This window comes from Argopecten irradians, chromosome 16, assembly GCF_041381155.1.
Source record: "Argopecten irradians isolate NY chromosome 16, Ai_NY, whole genome shotgun sequence".
Taxonomy (NCBI): domain Eukaryota; kingdom Metazoa; phylum Mollusca; class Bivalvia; order Pectinida; family Pectinidae; genus Argopecten; species Argopecten irradians.
Genome location: NC_091149.1, coordinates 15,732,612 through 15,757,229, shown reverse-complemented (window position 1 = coordinate 15,757,229; position 24,618 = coordinate 15,732,612). Strand labels below are relative to the sequence as shown.

Here is a 24,618-nt window from a genome sequence, read left to right as displayed (position 1 = left end):
AGCACTTGTCAATATTTTGCGGATCAAATTTTTGCGATGTTTAGGTTTAGTTAGTGTAACGTCCTATCCACAGCGAGACATTTAAACCACTTTTAGTCACCGCGACCCCTTATTTTCGTGATCATAGTAAAAAAAACAGCTTTACGGTATTAATAGACTTAAAATGGAACATGTTTTTTGTTTCAACAAGACAATTTTTATGTCGATATTCCTCACGTTTACATGAGTGACGTAAGTTCATTAGCTACCAATAATGGTAATTACCAAAAACGGGTAATTTTTCAACGGTACCATAGTCACTATTTCGAAGGTGAATGCTTGACCTTGATCCAGTTTTGGCTAGTAGATTATAGACCAGGGCAACAAATTGCTTTGTTGATTTATTACATTGATTTGTATAAATATATTTACCGCTAAACTCTGACTCATTGAACCTATCAAGGCTTGCACGAGTCGTTTCTCCGTGAATTATCTAAAGTTGGGATGGAAATATAATTGACGAATATTATTCCTTGGCCGAGATTTGTTTGTTTTATTCAGTGAACGTCCTATTAACAGCCAGGGTCATTTAAGGACGGCCTCCCATGTATAACGTCCTATTAACAGCCAGGGTCATTTAAGGACGGCCTCCCATGTATAACGTCCTATTAACAGCCAGGGTCATTTAAGGACGGCCTCCCATGTATAACGTCCTATTAACAGCCAGGGTCATTTAAGGACGGCCTCCCAAGTATAACGTCCTATTAACAGCCAGGGTCATTTAAGGACGGCCTCCCATGTATGTGGTGTCGTTCATGTATGAGGTACGTGGTGTGTAGTTTGGGAGACTGTGGTATATTCGTGTTGTGTCTTCTTGTATAGCGGAACTTTTGTATAGTGCTTTATCACTGAAGCATGTCGCTGAAGACACCAATCAACACATCCCACCCAGTCACAATATACTGACAACGCTCAGATATACCATAGTCTATAAAAGTGGTAGTTTCTGCTACTGCTTACTGCCAAATTAAAAAGGACTGGTACGACTGATATTCCGTTGTCAGTATTCCGAATTTGCATATTAGAGTTATCTGGCCTTGCGGGTAGGTATTGATTGTGACGTCATGTGTTTGGGAGTGTAACGTCATACGTTTCGGAGAAAACGACGTGAATTGCGCTCACGAATGATGACGTAGCAATCGATACCCGCAAGGGAGCTAACTCTGTAATTTGCAAAGACGGAATATTTTAACAGGATGGGGTGTGCTTGAATAGTGTGTCTGGCGGTATCATTCAGTGAAGTGGCACTATATAAGGAGGTTCACTATTACCAGGAATCACAACACGAACATACTACAGTGTTCCAAAACACATACACAAGAGGCCGCCCTTAAATGGCACTGGCTGTTTATAGGACTTAAACATAACCAACTACTCAACGTCATCCGTGTATTTATAAAATCATAGTGTGTGCATTAGGCCACAGGCTAGGAGGAACCCCGCCAACCTCCGAACCAATATTTTTTTCTGAAACCTTATGACCCACTGCGCACAAAACAAAATGTTGTCATTTTGTATCTCTATACATTTTATTGTTTTACCGATTGATAATAGGTCAAATAACTTAATAACTAAATAAATTAATAGTTTGTTGTTGGGGAAAAATAATTTAAAATAAATTAAAATACAGACCCCTATAACCGAGTGTTCAATAGAGGATCTGACAACATCCCATAAGAGTCATGTTTGGATGACCTTTTACCAAATGTACTTCAGATCAAATACACTTTCTACACATTGCTTCGTCAACTGATACCGCCAAGTCGTGCCAGTATACATATACACTTAGCTTTGTTGTGCACTTTGGACGAGATGGCTACGTACGCGAAAATAATTTGGACAGCTTTTTTCAAACTATTTCGTCCCCAGTCAAGATTCTGGCAGTGCCAATTTGATTGGCCATTTCCGAAAGTCATCTGGACGTGACCCCTAATGGGATGTTGTCAGATCCTCTTATCAAGCGTGGGGATAATAAGAATCTGTCAAGCCAAATATGAAAAAATGCAGGGGGGGAAATTACCATTTTTGCGCTCAAAATTTTTATTTTCCTTCGTAGAAATCATTACATATTGTATGGTCTTCTGTCTAATTCGATTGAAAAATATCAATGTTATGACTATTTTTTTCACTTTTAATTGAAATTCGAGATGGTGGCCATCTTTATGGCGTTATAACCGGACGGAAGTTTTTCTGAACTTATGCAATGTCATCATTTTGATTAGTGGGTCATAAGGGTTCAGAAAAGTATTGGTTCGAAGGTTTGGGGGGGGGGGGGGGGTGTGCATGTGAGACCCTTCAAGCCCATGACCTATATAGGTTGTGGAGATTTTCGTGTGACTGGTCGGTTTGGTAAATTTTCTGAGAAAGCCTTCTTTACAGTTACACCATGCCGCACAATTATAAAAAATACTTCCGTGTCATTTATCCCGTATCATTGCCCCTTACCTAGGAAAGATATGAATAACGCGCTATGAATCGTTATAGTTGTTTCATAATAGAGTGGTTCTTAAATTGAAGTAATAGCGCACGGAAGAAACCATGAAACGTTTTATCGACATATTTGGTGACAAAATAGTAAGGAAACAATAAGCAAAGTCAGTGATGACCTTGATGCACTGAAATAATCTGCACGTGCTTAATTTTCATCTTACGGTCATGCGATAAGGCGGTTAATAGACCCAGAGAAAAGAAATATTCACATAATGAATAACATGAGGATCAAAGTTTTTGATACTATTTCGATTGCAAAGCTCATCTTTCAGCTAATTGATAAATGATGGCATTGACACAGCAACGTGACAAAATTCAATTAGCCGTCAATGGTTCACCTTGTTATGATGTCCTGCTGATCTCAAATCGCAATTATAATTAACAAGCAATCATTGTTCAATAGATGGCGCTGTCCTTGTACATTGTAACATTGTAGCTGTCGGCAAATTGACACCAATGTTTCATAAGTGTAACACGATTTCGCTACATTAACAACAAAAGGAACACTATTTCTACATCTGAACATGATTTCACTTAAGAATAAAAATGAAAGGGAATACATTGGTTACACGGATTGTTCATGGGACTGGTTAATTGTGTATCTTTTTTTTTTCAAAACTACACTGTACCGACATAAATTGATATTATTTGTTTTTATATTGCTATTGATCTTGATGATTATCACCACTCAAAAAAATCATTTTTCTCTCATTTAAATAAACAAAACATCATTCTGTTTTTGGTTATAAAACATTGCAATATCTTTCCCGTGTCAAATTACAGATCACATTGTCCTCATATTCATTAATGATGCCAAAACGACGTGAGTATAGTACGATAGTTGATTTGTTCCACCTTCTGGTAATTATGACGTCACCAACCGGCATTGGAGTGATGATATAAATTATACTTCCCGGTCCGACGGCAAAAATGTGAATGACAAAGCAGTACATACCTCGCCTGGAGAAATTCATTGGTCTAGCTATGGCATCAAACCTATCGATACTGAGTGAAACCAGGACATAAGTAGAGGCATAGAGCACGACGATCTGAAAGGAAAATCACAAAAAGTAGGGGTTATGTTTATACTGTAGAGGCATAGAGCACGACGATCTGAAAAAGACAAATTATAAAAAATAGAGGTTATGTTTATACTGTAGAGACATAGAGCACGACGATCTGAAAAGACAAATTACAATCAAATAGAGGTAATGTTTATACTGTAGAGACATAGAGCACGACGATCTGAAAAGACAAATTACAATCAAATAAAGGTTCATCTTCATACTGTAGAGACAGAGCACGACGATCTGAAAAGACAAATTACAATCAAATAAAGGTTCATCTTCATACTGTAGAGACAGAGCACGACGATCTGAAAAGACAAATTACAATCAAATAGAGGTTCATCTTTATACTGTAGAGACATAGAGCACGACGATCTGAAATGATATATTACAAAAAATAGGGCTTAATACTGTTAAGCACTTTATTTTTGCGAGACAATTTTTTGCGTAATTTTGCGAGAGTTCGGACGCGAATTCAAATATTACGCAAATAATTTATTATAAGTCATCGCGCCCCTGTGAGGAAGGCTCTGGGTTCTGTCCCCTGGCCGAGACACACCAAAGTCTGTAAAAGTGGTAGTTTCTGCTCCTGCTTAGCGCTCAGCAAAAAGGGAGTGGGACGACTGGTTCGCCCGTTGTCAGTATAATGTGACCGGGTGGGGTGTGTTGCTTGGTGTCTTCGGCAGCATGCTTCAGTGATATAGCACTATAAAAAGGGCAAAAGTTCCACTATACAAGAAGACACAACATGAATATACCGCAGTCTCCCGAAACACGCACCTCGCACAACATGCACGCAACACACCGCATACATGGGAGGCCGTCCTTGCATGACCATAGCTGTTAATAGGACGTTAATTAATCAATCATACAAACAAAAGCTCTGTCGGCGGTGAAGCATATTTAAGATTTGAAGAATTAACAAATATTAGTATGATATCGTTAGCTTCAAAATAGAAATGATAATGTTAATATAGAGCAAATGTCAGCTGAATCTATGCCATTTCCACATTCGGAAACTCGGCCAAATAGGAATTGGACAACAGTATGATGAGACGGCATGAAAGGATTTAGTTTAGAGATCAGTAACTTTATTTTGCCTGCTTTCGTTTTAAGTCGATGTCGACCAAATACACCAAAAAGATCGTATAGAAAGACCATTAGCTGACGTTATCGACAGATCTTGTACACAGTTCATTGCAAAAAAGAAATATCGCGTATGTCTTCTTTAATCATGAGCTAAATCTCCCGCAGAATCAAATATATTGAAATAGTGACATGTAGGGGGTTTTCATAGTTTAAATCAATCGCTAATCGTATGAACGGTTAAGTAGCTCAGACACGTTAAAAGGAAGTTTATTTCTAAAAGATGGCCAAACATGGATTAGATATGATTAAATAGGACTCCTGATTTATGGTACAAATCCCATCGAGTTTTATAAAACTTTTAAACAATAACATGTCATTTCCAGTTGAGGTATGTATATGCAAAAATAAATTGGAACTGTACAAAGGTCAGCAAAACCTCAACCCCTAATGCAATGTTTTCAGATCTACTATGAAACGCATTAAAAAGAAGGATATGTATCTTAATCCGATTAATAATACATTTGAAGAATTGACATTAAAACAATTTAACATTTTATACAATGTCCTTTTCAATTGATGCATACGTATGCAGAAAATATATTTCAAATGGGATGTAGTCATCAAGGATATGGATTTTAGTCAAATTGACATTCTTATGTTTACCTTCAAAAATTGTAGTATTTTACAGAAAACGTTCCCAGCCAACCATTCTACAAATATCTTCTCAGCGAGGTCAATAGACACTAGAAATATTCCAACAGACAGATCTGCAAAATATCAAAAGGAAATATATTTCATGATTTACAAAAGCCCTTGATAAATATCAATCGTAATACTTATCTATATTTGTGCAACTGTCTTTGTTTTAGAATCAAGATCGGCAGTTTTGCTATTCGGCACTTAAACAATATTCAATCAAACTATTCTTTAATCTAATTTATTATTGTATTTGATATTCACTATTCTGATGTGAAATTGGACTTCGGTATATCATTTGATTTTGTTTTAAATCGGTACATTTAGAAATAAATTGATAATTTCATTATTGGTTAATTTCAACTTCAAAACATGTCCTCTGTAAATCCATTCATACACTGCATGTTCCTTGCATTGCCTTACTGTCTTATTTTTTTCATTTGAAAACATTTTGTAAGCTTTCTCCACAGGTATGTATAATAGTAGAGAAGCAGATTACAAAAAAAAAACATATTATCTCACTTGGCAGAAGTACTAGCGCTTTCTGGTCACTAAAGTGTGTTTTAGATAACTTATTACAACAACGACAGCTTTCATATTAGTCAAATCTTAAGTAAAGAATCCTTAATTATAAACGTGCGAGATGAAGTTGCCGCTAATATTAATTGATATTTATACATTATTAATTCAGGTTAGTCACACTCAGTTTTACCGGGATTCTGCAACTGCATAGTTATTATTCCACTATAGCAATAATATGTTTATTAAATAAATTGGAAATACATTTGAAAATGGATCAAATCGCTGCTTCCAGAATCTAGGAACCGAAATTTATTTATTTTATTATTATTTTCTTGAATATAGTCATTTTGTCCAAAGCACACAACAAAGTTTAACATATATGTTTACTGGGACGAATCGTCGTTTTCAATTAATGTAGGAAGGTAAATAAAATTTAATTTTATCTGAAGTTTAGAAAATGTAATGGTCACGAAAACGTGTCCCAAATCGGATGTTGTCAGATCCTCTATTAAACGGAGTGACTATACGAATCTGTAATTTGATCATATTTGCATTCACACAGCGATTATTCATGTTTTTTATGAAATATATATAAAATGGTTTACCTGATATTGCCAAATGCATGATGAAAAAGTTCATTCTCGTCTTTCTTCCATTATCAGACAGCATTATAGCAGCCAGTACGCATGCGTTTCCTATTACTATTGTCAAAAGCATAATTGACAGAAACGTAATCTGGGGAATCTGAAATAACAAAAGACATAAAATGATACATTGAAAGCAAAATAGTTGTCTGATGTATTCCCAAATATACAGAGAGATCAAATCAGCTGAAATTATTTTACAGCTGAAGTCTCAAATGGTTTCGTTATTGGTATGGTTCAATGAATATGTTCAACATGATTTCAGAACACAGAACTTGAACTCCTCAAACTTCCCTAAAGCCATATAAAGTTTTTAAAACATAATCAATTTACGCATAGCAACGACTAAAATGACAGTATCTGCCATCACTTTTACCTGAAGTTAATACTTTGAAATTATTTGAAAATTAAATAATATGAAAAAATGATTAATTCAAACATGACTTGTCATAGTGGCGATACACAATGTATAATCGTAAACATCTAGACTGCTCTGGTTACAAACTATGTTGATTTTGAAATATTGTTTTGGGAATACGATATCTACATTTGTCATTCCGCAGTGGCAGAAAAAATGATGACAACGATATGTTTGTTTGATTTATTAACGTCCTATTAACAGCTATGGTCATGTAAGGACGGCCTCCCATGTATGCGGTGTGTTGCGTGTATGTTGTGCGAGGTGAGTGTACTGGGAGACTGCGGTATGTTCGTGTTGTGTCTTCTTGTATAGTGGAACTGTTGCCCTTTTTATAGTGCTATATCACTGAAGCATGCCGCCGAAGACACCAAGCAACACATCCCACCCGGTCACATTATACTGACAACGGGCGAACCAGTCGTCCCTCTCCCTGTATGCTGAACGCTAAGCAGGAGCAGAAACTACCACTTTTATAGACTTTGGTGTGTCTCGGCCAGGGGACAGAACCCAGAGCCTTCCTCACAGGGGCGAACGCTAAACTCAAGGCCAAAAGTGAGGCATTAGGAAAGATAAAGTCAGTTAGGGAGAAGAGAAAAGATAAGATCCTAAATTTAGTCGCCTTTTACGATCATGCAATAGGGGCAGCAGGTACAATTCTAACGCCCTACCTGCAGGGCCAGATGACAACGATATCCATCCATTTGTCTCAAAAACCAACAATTACGAACTAGCCATCGTGATCACGTATAATTTAAATATTAAATTTGCTATTGATATCTAAAAGTCCTAATACACGTTTAATTTGAAAAGGGACGGGGCTATGACCGAGTGTTTTGATTTGTCTAGGCATGTTTCCACAAGCCATCTATGTCTTGGTCGCGAGTTCGTGTCCCATGTGGGGCAGTTACCAGGTACAGACCTTAGGCTATAGGGTTTTTTCCATGTACTCTGGCTTTCCTCTACCAATAAACCTGACACGTCCTTAAATGATCCTAGCTATTTATAGGACGTTAATCTAACGCAACCAAATCCTATCCCTATAGGAATATGTTTGCGTATGCAAATCGACAATGTCAATTTAAGACAATTCAAGAAAGAATTTCGATTGAAGAATTAAAATGCAAATACGAACAATTTAGTATCCACACGGCAATACACTGTATGCTAATTACAGAGCATAGGTAATGAGCAGGCAAAATCGGTGTAATGAAAGAATTGACAACGTCGTCGAAAAATCCTTCGCAAAACACCGTATAAATGACGCAACGATTAAGCAAACCCGTGATACGTTAATGTGCTCGATACAAAACGGTATATGAGGTTTGCATATTTTACATCATATCTTTACTGAAGTCGGTGATTTCATTTATTTCGAAGGCAAAACATCGTTTATACATAGCTTTGAGAGTTCAAAAACATGTTAATAGTTAGAGCTGTTTTGAACAGGATTCATGACAGAAATGGCACACAAATAGAAATCTGAAGCTCTCATTTTAAATCCATTAACTTTCGAATTCGCAGAAGCATTTGTTTGATAAATTGAAACATCGTCTAAATTAATCCTCCATTATGATCATTAAGGCAAATAAAAATAACTCTTAAAACCATAAAACCTTACGCTGTGATGATTGCGGGGTTCTTTATGAAATAGTAATATCGAGCTTTTTTACAAATAACTATATATAACTATATATGAATACAGTAAGACTAAACGGGAAACGAAGAAATTACATACTGCAAACCAATAACGTCATTCCTGTTCTATAGTACTTTCACTTACTGTAGTTGCTAACAACTGGCATATCCGTCGTCCTTTTAATCTTAATATTTTTAATCTGAGCGTTGAACACAGTGCTCAGCATAAAGAGACTGGGACGACTGGTTTGCCCGTTGTCAGTATAATGCAACCGGATGGGACATGCTTAGTCGGTATCATTGGCGGCATGTGGCAGTGAAATAGCTTACCAAAACGGACAATAATTTCACTATTTCAAGGAGCCACAACATTAATATACCACATTCTCCAAAAACATACAGCCATTCACACAACGCAACACATGGGAGGCCGCCCTTTAACGACCCTGGCAATAATAAAACAGCCAGACCATAAAGGGAACATACAGAACTTAGAGCTTATATCACAAGGAAAACATTTTCCTCCTTAAGTGAAATGTAATAACGAATTAAGTCAGTAAATAAAAGGAGAAAAATACATTGATTGTATAATGGCCGATTCATATACAATTATTGTAAGACATTTGTCTAATGACACCATTGAGCGTCATTTTCAATTATTTATATTTATTATGTAAACATCGCATCCAAACCTGATTTCATCTGTCTTAAATATGCAATATGTAATCCTGTACTAATTTGATTGGTAGTTGCAAAACATGTTATTAGTTTCGTTTAATATATTTCATTTGTGGATTGATCTTCATGCATATTGGCAATGCGTATCTATTTGCATGTGTTTAGAGCATGAGAATAGGTCAAATTGAATGTCAAGTAAACACTAAATATACAAAATATATAAACTCCTGCGGAGAAATTTACAATTGTTCTGTTGGTCTAGCCAAACACGACATGTACATCTGAACACGATAAATATTAACGTTACATTATAAACTCATACAATATAAATCCTAGATGGGTTAACAAAAGTCCTTAGCATTTGCTTTACATTGCAATGTAAATAAGATATGCAAGGCACGCAGCGATGGATAAGAAAACTTGAATGTCGATTTATACATTTGGTGCTGGAATCTTTTGTTACATCAGACAATGTTGACAGCCGCAGACTCCAACAACACTTCCATAGACATGCTGATAGAATAACAGAAATTTGATTTTCGCATTGTGTTTGTACTTAGTTATGTTTCGACAGTTGAAAGTGTGTGTCCTTATTCTATTACACAAAAATGAAAACATCTGAATACATAATGTTGTGTGCAGTTTTGAAAATTATTTTATTTACACATATCTAATAGTTAACACGAATAAGTAATACTTGAACATTGCACTTCTATTGTACAGTATAGTTTATATCGAAAAATAATATTAAGATATACATCTGCCAAATAATTTCTGTCATGAATACATATGAAATCAGCTATGAAAACAAATGTAAAGAATGATTCAAATGTATCCAGCATAGTTATTTAGAAATATTTGTTAAAATAAAATGATAAACTGCCTTTACAAGGCGAAGTCGGTGCTTGAAGCGTTTCTCTTCATTGGGTTGTCTCTCCTTTTTAAAGTACAAGTATAGTTGAAAGCAAGAGTGAACTTTCTACTAATTAAACATCATTATTCCTAATAAATTTATCTTCACTTAGTTAAAACTAGACCTGACACCAGCTAGAAAAGTAAACAGTATTAGCGTTCATGACTTAAAGTGATGAAAAAATACCAGTTTTAGAGAGTGCATTTTAAGGTCTCACTAATTGATAAACGAGAGTTTAGATGAACATAATAAATATCAGTCACTCGTGAGGGAAGTGAGGGTGATCTTTGATTCTCGTCACATTCAGAGGAGTTTACCAACACATATCGCATCATAATGACTTTCGCCATAAAATATAGTGCCTAGATATTCTGTTGTTTAAATTTAGGTAACTACCAGTTATAAATGCAATATAAAAGAAAAATCCTCCATACCAAGTAGTCCAAAGTCGAAAGTCATACACCACCCACGAGAGGACCAATAAGGGGCGCTGTAGGTGTTTATATATTTGTGTGTGTAAATGTAAAAGATAATGGAGTTCCTTACATACGCTTTGTGATAAGTGCTTAATATTTACGATACATACATCTCGAGGTACGAAAATAGCTAATAAATCAAAGTCCGTGTTTTTGTGAGGACATATATATTTAGAAGCAAGACAATGACAACAGCATAAATCAAACATCTATGCGATACACATAAATTCCAGGGGTATCCAATCAATGATTGGAAAAACGAATGTAACTGGTTTCCGCTTTCCCTCTCCCATTGAAATATTTAATAAAATCTTCTTACTACATATAACATAATACATGTATATATATCTTTTAAAATTTGATATTGTTATGCGTCTGTAATTTTCCTAGTCAGTTTGTCAAAGAAATCTGGACAAATACAAGCCAAGGACGACCTACAAATAAAATTCCCTTCAACATACCACGTGAAATAGACATAACAAATATTGTCAAAATCCAGTGTCATGATGGTTGGTTAAGATGCTAAAAATACATCCAGGAATTAGCTTCGTTCGCACAAAGTGCAGCTACCATCAACAGTATTCGATATAGGATCGATAGGAGACTGTAACCTAACACCAAATGGGTAACTTGGCCGCCCGGAAACCGCTAACACCGTTAACACATCCAAATAAGATGGAACGAAGACCACCATGACCTTGATTGTGACATGTATAGTATGGTTATACATGTAATGTATCAATTTCAGACATCTTAACAAAGACCTATGTACTCCCTAAATGTTGCGAAACCTACCATCGCCGCCATTTTATTGATTCATAGACATGCATTCTTTTCGATATATTACCAAGTGTTTTCCATTCTGGACTGCAGCAAAGTGGTCTGATTAGGTACGTGGTCTTTATATAGAGGAGGACGATACGACAGGTTTTAGTGCAACTCGTAATTAAACGTGAACCATATTTAAATATTTCGGGATAACCGCTTCTAAATAGAAACTGGCCTAAGTAAACATAAATAGAACCACATTTGACAACCAATTTTTTGGTCAAAATAAAACTTTGAGGAAGGATTTGGACTCCCTGCCCGAAACACACCATGGTCTATAAAAGTGGTAGTTTTAGGTCCTGCTTAGCGTTCATAATAAAGGGAGCGGGACGACTGGTTTACCCGTTGTAAGTACATGTATAATGTGTGTGTGTGTGTGTGTGTGTACGTACTCGGTATCTTTAGCAGCATGCCTCAGTGATATAGCATTAAAAACACCAAGTGTTCTACTATTACAACAAGAAAACAACATAAATACATTGCAGTTCCCAAAACATTAATTCACATACCGCAACACTTTGCACACTTCAAAAGGTCGTTTTAAAGATCTAGTAAACAAAACCTCCAAAATAAATCGATCGAGCAAGTAAATTTACAATGACCAAACATTTATTCGCTTAAAATGAAACAAATGGGTTGTGCAGGGAATAGTTTGACATGGAACAAATACGAAGAAAGTAATATTTCAGATATGTTAATGTTACTTTTATTGCTGGTTTCTCTAAAGATTATTCATAGCAATCTCGAAGAACTACTTGAAATCAATATAGTATATTGTAAAAGTACATACTTAAGATAACTTGTGTTAGTTATCGCTTTCTTGACAAACCTCTTATGGAGATATTTTTTGAAGATCTGCTTTATTTGATACAGTGTATTTCACTCTGAACGACTAATGGCATGTTTTACTAAGCAATGCATTTGGAACAAGAGTAAGGACGGATACCATATATTATCTTTTAATTACACTGTCAACAGTTTGGTTTGATTTATTATCTTAACGTCATATTAACAGCCAGGGTCATATGAGGACGTCCTCTCGTATATTAAGTGTATTGCGCGTGAGAAGTGCGAGATGCGTGTTTTGGGATATTGCGCTATATTCATGTTGTGTCTTAACAAAGTTCTAAGAGTGGTTTGGGGTTTAATTAAAGCTTTGTTATCGTTCTATTAATAGTCAGGGTCATGCAAGGAAGTGCCAGGTTTGCTGATGGAGGAAAATTGGAGTATAAGGAGTAAAATCACCGACAGGCGGTCGGTATCTGGCAACCGTTCCACATGGGAATCGAACTCCAGACCTTGAGGTGGAGACCTTGTGGTAATTCATTAGGACATCTGAACCACATTTTGTATTTTATTATGATTTGAAAATTGTCATTAAACTGTTATTAGCCTTATCACGCTTTGAAAAACGGGGTCTTGATAATTTTTCTTTGAACTTAAGTTTATTTATTGATAACGTCCATTTCAGGACGACCTCCCTTCTGTGGTGTGTTTTACGTGTGTGGCTATATTACATTTTAGGACACTGCGGTATACGAGTGTATTGAAAAAGTTGGACCATTTTCAAAAAGGTAGCTTATGTTCCTGCATAAGAGGAAAGAGTGTGATGACTGCTTTACCCACACCGTCAGTATTGTGTGACCAGAGCGTTAGAACCGTATTGCATGATCGTAAACGGCGACTAAATTGAGACTTTTCTTTTGTTCTTGCTTTGGCATTCATTTGAGCACTCGTCACTGTGAGGTAGGCTCTATGTTCTATCCACTGACCATGACCCACCATTGCCTGTAAAGGTGGTAGTTTCTTCTCCTGCTGTAAAGGAAGTGGGACGACCGGTTTGCCCAGTATAGTGTGATAAGTTGGGGTGTGTTTGTAAGTGTCTTCGATACCATGCTTTATAAAGATACGGTATGCACATTTTAACATCTGTCAATACAGATTATATGAAGTCTCGTGAACTTTGGTGTTATCCGTTGAACTCCAAGTTTCAATACATTTCCATGCGGAATAAGTTTTATATAAAATTCATCGGTTTATTTTTGTAATGAAACACGGGCGAGATGTCTAAAAAATCATCGGTTTATTTTTGTAATGAAACACGGGCGAGATGTCTAAAAAATCATGTGACATAATGTTATATTCACTTGGTGCAGAAATGTTCCTATCATGACGGTTTAGTGATTACTGTGCATTTCATCAGATTTAAAGTCTAATCCTTATGCATCTAGATGCAATTACTTCATACGACGTGTCAATGATACGATTCGAAGCATTCCGACTACCGATTATACGCTTAACCAGACACGCAGGGATATAAATCACTAATTGGTATTCCGGACGAAGCTGCAGATTCCAGGGATAAGTGAATGCAATTGAGCTCCCAGACAGACAAGCTGTGAATATTTATAGTTAGGGTAAGCCGCTTGTCATTTTCTAAATATAAGTGTTACTGAAAATGTGTGACTTTCATGTGAATTTTCACAAGCAACGTCGTGCGAAACTGGATTTACGTATCATTGTTTAAATTTTGCGTTATATATTTTACGTATAACTACACAAAATAAAATAAGCAAGATGATTATATTAGGACTTTGTCGTATGTTAAGATTTAACGCCATTAATGTTCTATGCGACGTTGATATTTTAAGATCAATCCTAAACTTCTATTATGTAGTGTATCATTTGAATGCCTTGTCTAAGTATTAAATTACCATAGAAACCTAACGGAGTCGCCTGATTGGTCAACATTTTTTCCCGCTGAATCTGAACATGACTATATAGCTTTTTCAGAGGACGATAAATACGATGGTAGCGGTTTGCAAGACATCAGATGTAACTGGGTTGACAAGGATGCCAAATGAAATATTAAAATTAACATAAACTGAATTAGATCATGAATCATTGGTGAGCATATTTGAAAATTTCATAGGATGGTCATGGTCTCAAATGTAGAAAAGCTTTTGGATATTTGCCAGTTCTGTTTTAAACAAGGAAACAAATAACTCGGATCGCCATGCATTCGTGTGCGAAATATATATTTTTTCATAATATGTGCGATGATTTATAAAATTGGTTTACTTTTCTTTATGAATACATACTTTTGGGAACGCCAGACAATGGAACATAATACAGAGTAGATGTTCCGTTAAGATGTAAATGGACTTTCTGATATTGTTTCCATGGTAACCATATGTTATATTCATAAATTAGTCTTGGTCATTTCCGTGTCTAACATATGTTTCATTTAAAGACGAAATCGTTTGTAGAAGTTGCATTTGTGACAAATGAATAATATTTCAGAAGAGCGAGCGCTTATTATTATCTAGTTGGGTTTCGTCAACCAAAGTCAAACAGTGTTGCCCGGCCTTATTGCCAGTAAGCCCGATACTCGTCGAAAGAAGATAATATCACAAATTATAACAAGAATTAATTTCAACCAAACAATATTAATTATTAAGTAGTTTTTATTTAACATTTTTGTTTTATTAGTATTTTTCAAATTGTTCCTGGTATTTAAATAATTTAGTGATATTTTACTACCATAAACAATGATAGTGACGATGCTTTACATTGTTTATTTACGGTTACCTAATTTTAGAGTGAGCATGTTTCGAATAAATAATGCATTAGTAGTTATTGGTATATTAAAAACACATATTAGCCATATAATCCACGCTGGATGTAAACATATGTCCATGTCATCAAAACGCATCACTTAAAGTGTAGTCTAGGAAGGAATGTCTACTTACTAATGTCAAACCTAATACCAGAGTTATGTTTGTTTTCCTTGGAATTTGAATACAATATACATACATGATTAATTCGTACCCGTGTTTATGGTAGAAGGAATCTGGAATGAAATGTGATTATTTTAACTGAAGTGATCTTACAAATGGAAAGTTACGTAAGTATTGGTGTAGTTTGAAAGATTTATGTTAAGAGAATACCAATGTCAGCATTCTGGATATTTTTTGTTGTCCCCATTGAGAGCATGTGTTATTATTACTATAATTAATGCGTTTGCAGTGAACAAGTGAAAAAGGATTTTATAACATTCCTTTCTGATTTCCCTTTACCATACCATCTCCTATGTTTTATAATGTATACTAGAGAGATATAAGCAATCTATAAAAGGCATTAGTGAGCGTCGTACATCGCTCTCACAATATTGAATTGAAGTGTTGTTTTATTAAAGCTTGATAAAGGGTTGTTTCAAACCAGTCTATTAGGTTTGGGCATAGTTCCACGAACATGCATTAATTTAAAACAATTCCTTAACATAAAGATGCTCCATCGCTGACAAATGGTATTTTTTCACTATTAAAAACAGGAGCAGACGATTTAGTATTTTTCATCAGTTACAAAAGTTACTTACTTTACACCATTACGACCATTGAAAAGTTTGAGCTTCTTATTTTACTTCAAGTTAAAAATATAAAAAAATATTAATTGCATCCCGAAAAAATTCCGTGCATCTATATCCTATATGGAATGACGTATTGATTTCGCATGCACCAAAGGCAAAATAAATTACTTTATATCATTTTTTGTGTTAATAAGACATATATATACACAATTAAACACCAATTATTGTTCAAATGATGAATATCATTTATGGTCTGTCGGCGGTGGAGCATCTTTAAATGTCTCACAGGAAACCATTACAAAAGATCTGGAAAATCATCTTCAAGATATCTTAAAGGTTATCAGATAATTTCATTGTCTTTTTTATAGTGCGTACCTCACTACTGCGTTCAAATCTCTATTAACTAAGCGCTAGGAAGGAGTGGATCTTGACCTTTTATAAACACTGATACAACCTGGATCATGGGACAATACCAGAATCAACCTCAGTTATATAAACGTTAAAAGTAGAGCCGTCCCAAGGAAGCAGTTCGTCTAGTCACGAAATCCTAAGCAAATGTATATATTTTGCCTATCCTTTCTCAGGAATAAAGTGTTTGATCTTTAGCATATATGTTACCGCATGTCGCAAATGGTTCTACTGTTTACTGAAAATTTAACAAACGTTCTTTCGCGGTTCATTGAATTAGCATAGTTTTTAATACTATTAAGTTGATATGTATTTATTTACGGATATGGCCAGCCGCTCATATGTTTAGAGAAATTGTGAGTTTATAAAAGCATGAAAAAGATATTTGAAAATAATTTGCGCTGTTATACGCGTGCATTGATGTCAGTTTTGAATACATCCTACACAAAAAAAAAAATTGTTTGTTTGTTTTATTTATTAACGTCCTATTAACAGCTATGGTCATGTTAGGACGGCCTCCCATTGTATGCGGTGTGTTGCGTGTATGTTGTGCGAGGTGAGTGTACTGGGAGACTGCGGTATGTTCGTGTTGTGTCTTCTTGTATAGTGGAACTGTTGCCCTTATATAGTGCTATATCACTGAAGCATGCCGCCGAAGACACCAAGCAACACACCCCACCCGGTCACATTATATCTGACAACGGGGCGAACACAAAATGGCGGTGGCCGGGGTGTTAAGATATCACGACATATTACCGAAATTCCTCCACTACCTGGGTCGCGAGTTGGAATCTGATGTAATACAGTTGCAAGGTACAGACTGATTTTATTGTTTTTCTCCGGGTACTCCGGATTTCCTCACGCAACAAACCCGTGTATAGCGTGTGTGAAGTGCGAGGTGTTTAGGCCGTCCTTACATGACCTTGGCTGTTCAAATAATTAAATAAATAAACATATAACAAAAGTTTAAAACCATTAATAACCCTAAAACGTTTTATCTAATCGATTCAAATACTTTAGAAAGTAACTTATCATATTAACAGTTACATAATTGTATATTTTCCATACAAGATGCATAAACATGTTTGAAGTAAGTATACCTAAAATACAAAATTGCAGAGAAGTATGCAAATATTATTTAGAATGATAATTGAGAAGGCTCTTAACAGTAAGCAAGAATACCTTTACGAAAGTGAACTATGCAAACACAATTTTTGAGCCATGATTGTGAAGGCTCCAGACAGTATCATATAGTGAACTGAAACTATGCGGAATGATATCGGATGAGTGTGATCAGCCAGAGACAGCGCGGAAGTAGGTCAACTGTTATGTTGACATTTTTGATTGACACGTTCTCTTGTGCCGATTGACTAGGATAATTACTATGTTTGGTCAGATCAAAATGGCTAGAACATCCAGTGACATGCGATTATCTGATAAATCCCAGTCTCCGTCATAGCTGAAGATTCCGGTTGAGAAAATTGGACGATAGAGGAAGAACATCGGACAGATTAATCCTCGAATAAGACATTTTCCTAAAGACATTTTCTTTCCAAAACAAGAAAAGGAATAGCATTTGTCCATAGGCGGCTCTTACTTATATCGTAATAAACATGTATATATGTTGTTTATTTCCCTGACAAGATATAAACCTTTTGCGTCTGGTATTACAGATGTGTAACAATTCGTTTAACATTTGTGTGTGGTAATTGTGGTTTACCTCCATGAAGAAATGTGTCCAAGCGACTTTTCGCGAGAGCGTTCTTCCATTTTTATTATATGCTTTTTGCCAATGGGATGGCAAAATTAATGTAAGAACTACAAAATGTCATTTTAATAATAATTAAATCATTTGCCTTCTACTCAACAATAAGTTTTAATTGGAAATCACATAGCAGCAGATATAATATATGTACTTAAACGTTGTCCAACGTTTATAACCTAGACACTTGCTTTTGCCTGTTAAAAAAGTTTTTTTCCCTACAACATGTTTATCCGATGTTTTTTACCGAAATATCTAGTAAGTATTCAAATATTTGTGAGACAACTTGTCTAACTAATGATCTCTCAACGATTAATATTTGCAATACATCTCGCGTCAAAATGAATATTTACACATTTTCACTTCGCTCCGCCTTAATGAAACTAGTATACTCCGATCACTTTGATGCTTAATCACATGCTGACCTCTGACCCGCGTGTGAATACATTTTGACATTGTTTGCATTGTAACCTAGTTTTACGCCGCTTCAGTTTTGAATGAACTTTCTGCGATGTGACCTATCGTCGTATAATGTATTTAGAAACACAGACAGAAATGCTTGATAAAATGATATTAAAAATTGTCAGTAATATAATAGTATAAAGATATTTTTTACATAATTTGATGATACGCTGACTTAGGCGCAAGCCCCAGGAAAAAAAGGCAGTTAGCTATAGGTTCATCACTCATCGCAAGTAGGCATAAACGAACGCAAATCGTTACGATAATGTGTACAATATATGTGTAATGGTGACATAAATGTAAACATAGAAACGGTAGATTTCATGAAAATGCGCTCAATTAGCAAACAGGATGATTTCAGTGACATTGTTTCTCTAATTACTTAATACATAATTTTAATCCCAATACTCCAGTTGAGAGCGAAATTATCACATTTCAAGAATAACGCAGCAGTTTTACGGTGATCTGCAACTAAACCCCACATTTCACAAGTTTTATTGAGCCCTGACAGTATGGTAATGGACTGCATCGCATACCATAGACACAATATTTAAATGTCAGTTACAAATAATGACCAGACGGAAATACAACACTTAGTAACATTACACAATAATTGCAATTGAGTTTAAAAGGGTTTGATTATGTCAAGATACCAACTATTCAGCATTTTCACCACAATCGTCATTTTCTTCGAAACCTGACCCCTGCTAAATCGAGCAACCGCATCACACATTGATTCTTCTACATAAAAACAATATTTCAGAATCGCCGTCTTTAATTGTAACATCGCACAAAGAATGAAGTTATTTTCGGAACTACATTTTATGTTGCCTTGGTGACGAAAAGAACTGACTGGCGGATGTTCCGTAGCTGTACATACATGTACGATATCTGTTACAATGTTGCACTTTTGTATAATAATGTTGTACGGAATATTGATAATTTGACTTTTTTTTATCGGCGTAAATTCGTTAACGTAAATATATGGATTGATTATCAATTTTGTTGCTTGCATTGACTGATGAAGAAAGTTTATCTCGTGCAAATGTTACATGAACTGCTTCGCAGTTCACGTTATTTGCACGATATTAACTTTCTTCATTACTCAATGCAAGCAACAAAATTCCCAATCAATCCTTAAGTAATCAACTTTGAAAAACAATACATTTACATATTTGTATGATTATAATTAAATATTCATACTTTGCTTAAAAAGGCTTTCATGCCAAAAATATATTGACTTGCTAAAAAAGGCGAATTTAATAAAATGAAATATTTTTTTTATATTTTTATTCATTTGTTTAATTCGTAGCAGCATCATTCGAAATGGCTGAAAATGACTACATACACAATACAAAATAAGTAAACAATATTTATCTGCTGTTATCAACGTATTACATACACATATTGACCCAACTGACACTGGTTACATCGGTTACCAGATGGATATTTGAAAAGGAAAACCTCCGACACAGCTTCAGTGTATGTACAAACGTCGACGGAAACCTCAGATAAAGTACACCTTTTAATTTCCATGTCGTGATATATTTGTTTTACTCCTCTTCAGCGGGACAAACTTTAATACAAATACTTTTTTTTCATTTTATGTGCTTTCGCAAATGTCACTTAAGTCGAAGTGTTTGACTCTTAAACGTCTTAATTAGTCAACCAGTTGTTGCTTAATAAAACAAAACAAATGTTACACAGGAGACATAACTTTATCGTTTAAAAAAAACCTGCCTTCGAAAAGGTTACTCTCAATCGACCCCAAACACAACCACAAGTGAGAGAATCACCAGACGAAGTTCTGATATTTGAGCACTGAAACATTACCCTCATTTTTTGTGCTGCGGTTGATTAAAGTCAAGAACAATTTGCTTTTTTCATCATAAAAACACACAGTACTGACGTATTAATGATTAAAGAATCGTCTTCCTAGTCAAACGTCGCAATAGTTGAAGTATGTGTTATCGAGTATATATTAGTATACACAGTGAAATATAACCTTTGGTTTAGCTTTGTACAATTTGATTCAAAATACAGAGATTTTTATACCCACTCCGTCCAATAGAGGATCTGACAACATCCCATAAGGGGTCATGTCAAATGACCTTTATGCCACGTGTACTTCAGATCAAATACATTTTATACACATTGCTACGTCTATTGATAACGCCATTTCGTCCCAGTATACAAATACTTTTAGCTTTGTTGTGCACTTTGGGCGAGATTACTGCGTCCACGAAAATAATTCTGACAGCTTTTTCAAACGATTTCGGTTGATTGCACCTTGCTGCATTTCATTCTGTCAATTTGTGCATGAACATGCTGAATAAATGGCGATTTTATTAGCTAAAGATGCTCCACCGCCGACAGAGCATAAATGATGTTCATCATTTGAACAATAATTGGTGTTTAATCGTGTATATATATGTATAATTAACACAAAAAATAATATAAAATAATTTACTTCGGCTTTGGTGCATGCGCAATCAGGACTTCATTCCATATAGGATATAGTGGCACGGAATTTTTTCGGGATGCAATTAATTATTTTCTTATATTTTTAACTTGAAGTAAAATTAGAAGCTCAAACTTTCAATGGTGGTAATGGTGTAAAATAAGTAACTATGTAACAGAAGAAAAATACTCAATCGTCTGTTCCTGTTTTTAATAGTGAAAAAATACCATTTGTCAACGGTGGAGTATCTTTAATACGCAGTTTGAAATTCATACATTTGTAATAAAATTCTACGCTGCAGGTGGCTATAAACGAAAAATTGCCGTTGCCAGAAAAACCAATGAGCCTATGCAAGGTAACCTCAAGAGAATTATTCAAAACGGAACCACTGCGGAATTAAACTTAGATCAGTAACACGATATTTGGGACGGAAAGATATTATAATGTCTGACTGAAGGAAATGCCATGTTGTTTGATTTACGATCGGTTGTTTGCAGTACACCTGCCATTTCAAATCCAACATTATACTGTAAATGTAAGAGTGTGAACCAATTATTCACTTTTGATGACAAAACATTTTTACTGTACAATTATTCATATGAATGAAAGAGTGAGTCATCAATAACAAGAGTCATTGAGGGGTATCAATTTGATAAAAATACATATCATATAGATACAAAATATGGGAGGGGGTTGTTAGTTAAAATCTTGGACTAGTATAAGTCTATTCCAACCAGATGGGACGTCATCGTGTATTGTGTATTTGTGTACCAACATGTGTTTTTGTCTTTATTCTCACTTCGTTTTATAGAGGTTCTGAAAAGACCCGTTAAGGGTCACATTCTGGTGACATTTACGCCCTATTTTTCAGTTGAAATGCACATTCACTGTGTAGCTGTATCATTTGAAAACGCCATTTCGTCACAGCTTGCAATATGCATGCATCTATGATGTCCTCTAAAAGCGAAACGACTGCACACATCAAAATAATTTTGTAAGTTCTAAAAACTGTTTCGTCCGAACACATTTACTTCCAATAATGTGTACACAATTATGTTAAGACCAAATGTGAATAATGATACGATTTTATTGTTGTTTTAGGACGTTAAACTAATAAACCCAAATGATAGATTTTTCAATAGTTCTTTTCACTGTTTAACAGTAATAATTCATAATGCCCTACTATACAAGTACACATATTAATGCAAGACGTTTAAAAGTATGTAAATTGTAAATGTACAAATAAGTATGCAGAGTTCAACACACACAAAAAAAATTAAAATGTTTGAAAGAAAAAAAGCTTCTCGTTGCAGAACCTCTTTTTTCGCAAATGTCTCTGTTCGTTGATATCAAGAATGCCTCTTTGGTATCATAATGAATTTGGCTTTCTGATTGGTCGATAGTTTTTCCCCCATACCAATATGAAAAAACAATCAGAGAATGGCGCAAAAAATTCGACGTCATCGTGGCCTCAAAATAGAAACATTGATGTCGCGTATTCATTTGAAAAGCCAATGGAATCATGAATAAAAACGTGTTTTATTTTATCAAATTATCTTTGAAAAATTATAAGCAAAGATGTAATACATTTCACAAACAATATCAAAAATGATTTGTTTTATACTCAGTGTTCAACAATTTTTATTGTTATAAAGTGTCAAACACGTCATCATGTATGCAATAACATATAGCCATCATGTATGACAAAAACTACTACAATGATTTGCTAATGAAAATAACGTAAGGAGTAATACGAATGTTGAATGGTTTCAGAGTCATGGTAAATTCACTAGTTTAACTATTCATTGTAACGTCAAGTACTTTAAAAGTAGGATGTTATTAAAATCCATGGTTTAATTCCACATTGTTTCTAACAACTGTGTATAAATAGCTATTTTTGTCGACAGCAAAATATATAAGCATACTCCTCTTCCGACACAGACATCAAAATCCCTTCATCTTTAAGAATTAGCATACCTGGTATCCCATAAGCGCAACATGAAGCAGTCTGCGAATATTTGGTAAATGTATACCACAACTCCTAGCCATGCATTTGCAATATATTTTGTTACTTAAAATTAAATCTTACATGTAACAAGTATTTTAATTGGCCGAGACATTTTCTTCACCAATATATAAAGTAAAAACAAAACGTCACCGTTTGTGTTGAAACTTTCGATTGGTTGATACCGCGGTGTAAAGATTTTAAAGGAAAGTTTGTCTCGGTTAATACACCATTTTTTTTCAAATAGGAGTAACATAAAATCCGTGTACTCAATGTAAACAGTTTTTTCCGGTTATCCAAAGAATACTTAAACGTTCGGTATATCTTCAGAACATAACCACTTCATTCAAGACGATTTCTTATCGATCCAAGAGCTGTAGATATACAAACACATCTTTCTGAATAACTTGGACCCAGTATTACACACACATATATATATGTGCTTGTATAACTAAAGCGTGGTTGTTTGGCCATCGTGTTTACGTCCTATGAACAGCTAGCAACATTTAAGGACGATCTTCCCTTGTTGCAATGTGTTTTTGTGACTGTCACTATATTTTGAGAGGCTGTGGTATGTTCTTGTTGCGACTGATTACGATAAGTGGAAAGTGTTTCCCATTTTATAATTCTATTTCACTGAAGCATACCGATAGAGGCACCAAGCAACAATTTCTCCCGGTCACATTATACTTACACAGGCGAACCAGTCGTCCTACTCCCTTTTCTCTGAGCGCTAAGCAGTACAATAAACTACCATTTTTATCGACCATGTGTCTTGGGCAGGGAACGTAACTCAAAGCCTTTCTCACGAGTACAAATGTTCAACTCTAGGCCAAATATGAGGCAGTGTTGATGGAGTCGTTAGGACGCAGGTCAGTTAGAGTTAGGAAAAGAGAAAAGATAAGATACTAAATTAAGTTGCATCTTACGATCATGCAATAGGGGCAGCTAACGCCCTACCCGCAGGGTTATGCATGTCTATAGAATGTATATGTGTATGAATGCATATAAAACCAGAGTCTCTGATTGATCATTCCGTTTTCTGACATTTTGCTGTGAAGTATATCGCATCTTAAGGTTGTATTCTTCTGAGGTTTCAGTCCCGTTGAAGTCTCGTTTCGACATAGATCAAAGAAGTTATGAGATTTTAAGATAAAATCTATCAATATCTTTAGCAAGTTGCCAGTTGCAAATTCTGTCAAAAAATTACATTTCTATTTTTAGTAGATTTTTTTATACGGGGACTTTAAGAAATGGTCCATTTGGCGGCCATTTTGAAATTGTGTCTTTTTTCGCTTTGAATAGCGCCACAGTTTTACCATTTTTAGGTCATCTGACCGAAGGTCAGGATGACCTATTGTCATCGTGTTTCGTCCGTCGTCGTGCGCCGTCCGCCGTCCGCCGTGCGCCGTCCGCCGTGCGCCGTGCGTCGTGCGTAAGACTATTTATACAAAAGCCTACTCCTCCTTCATCCTTTGATGGATTTCATCTATATTTGGTTTGAAGCATCATTAGGGAAGGACAATCATATTTTATATAAATGAGCCTGGTCCGACCCCTAGGGGCTGAGGGGTGGGGCACCAAAAGAGCAAATTTTCTTATTTTAAGCTTTAAAATCCTACTCCTCCTTCATCCTTGGATGGATTTCATCCA

The 24,618-nt window shown here is 35.3% G+C and overlaps 1 protein-coding gene across 1 annotated transcript in view; it reads right to left on the bottom strand.

Moving 5' to 3' along the window:
* The window catches only part of LOC138310300 (neuropeptide S receptor-like), an 81,113-nt gene that overhangs the window by 20,107 nt on the left and 36,388 nt on the right, over nucleotides 1-24,618 (bottom strand). Inside the window, exons 2-4 of the mRNA XM_069251440.1 lie at nucleotides 6,509-6,647; nucleotides 5,349-5,452; nucleotides 3,485-3,578 (exon numbers count right to left, since the gene is read on the bottom strand). Coding sequence (XP_069107541.1) covers nucleotides 3,485-3,578; nucleotides 5,349-5,452; nucleotides 6,509-6,647 — 337 coding nt within the window. The remainder of the gene's footprint in view (nucleotides 1-3,484; nucleotides 3,579-5,348; nucleotides 5,453-6,508; nucleotides 6,648-24,618) is intronic.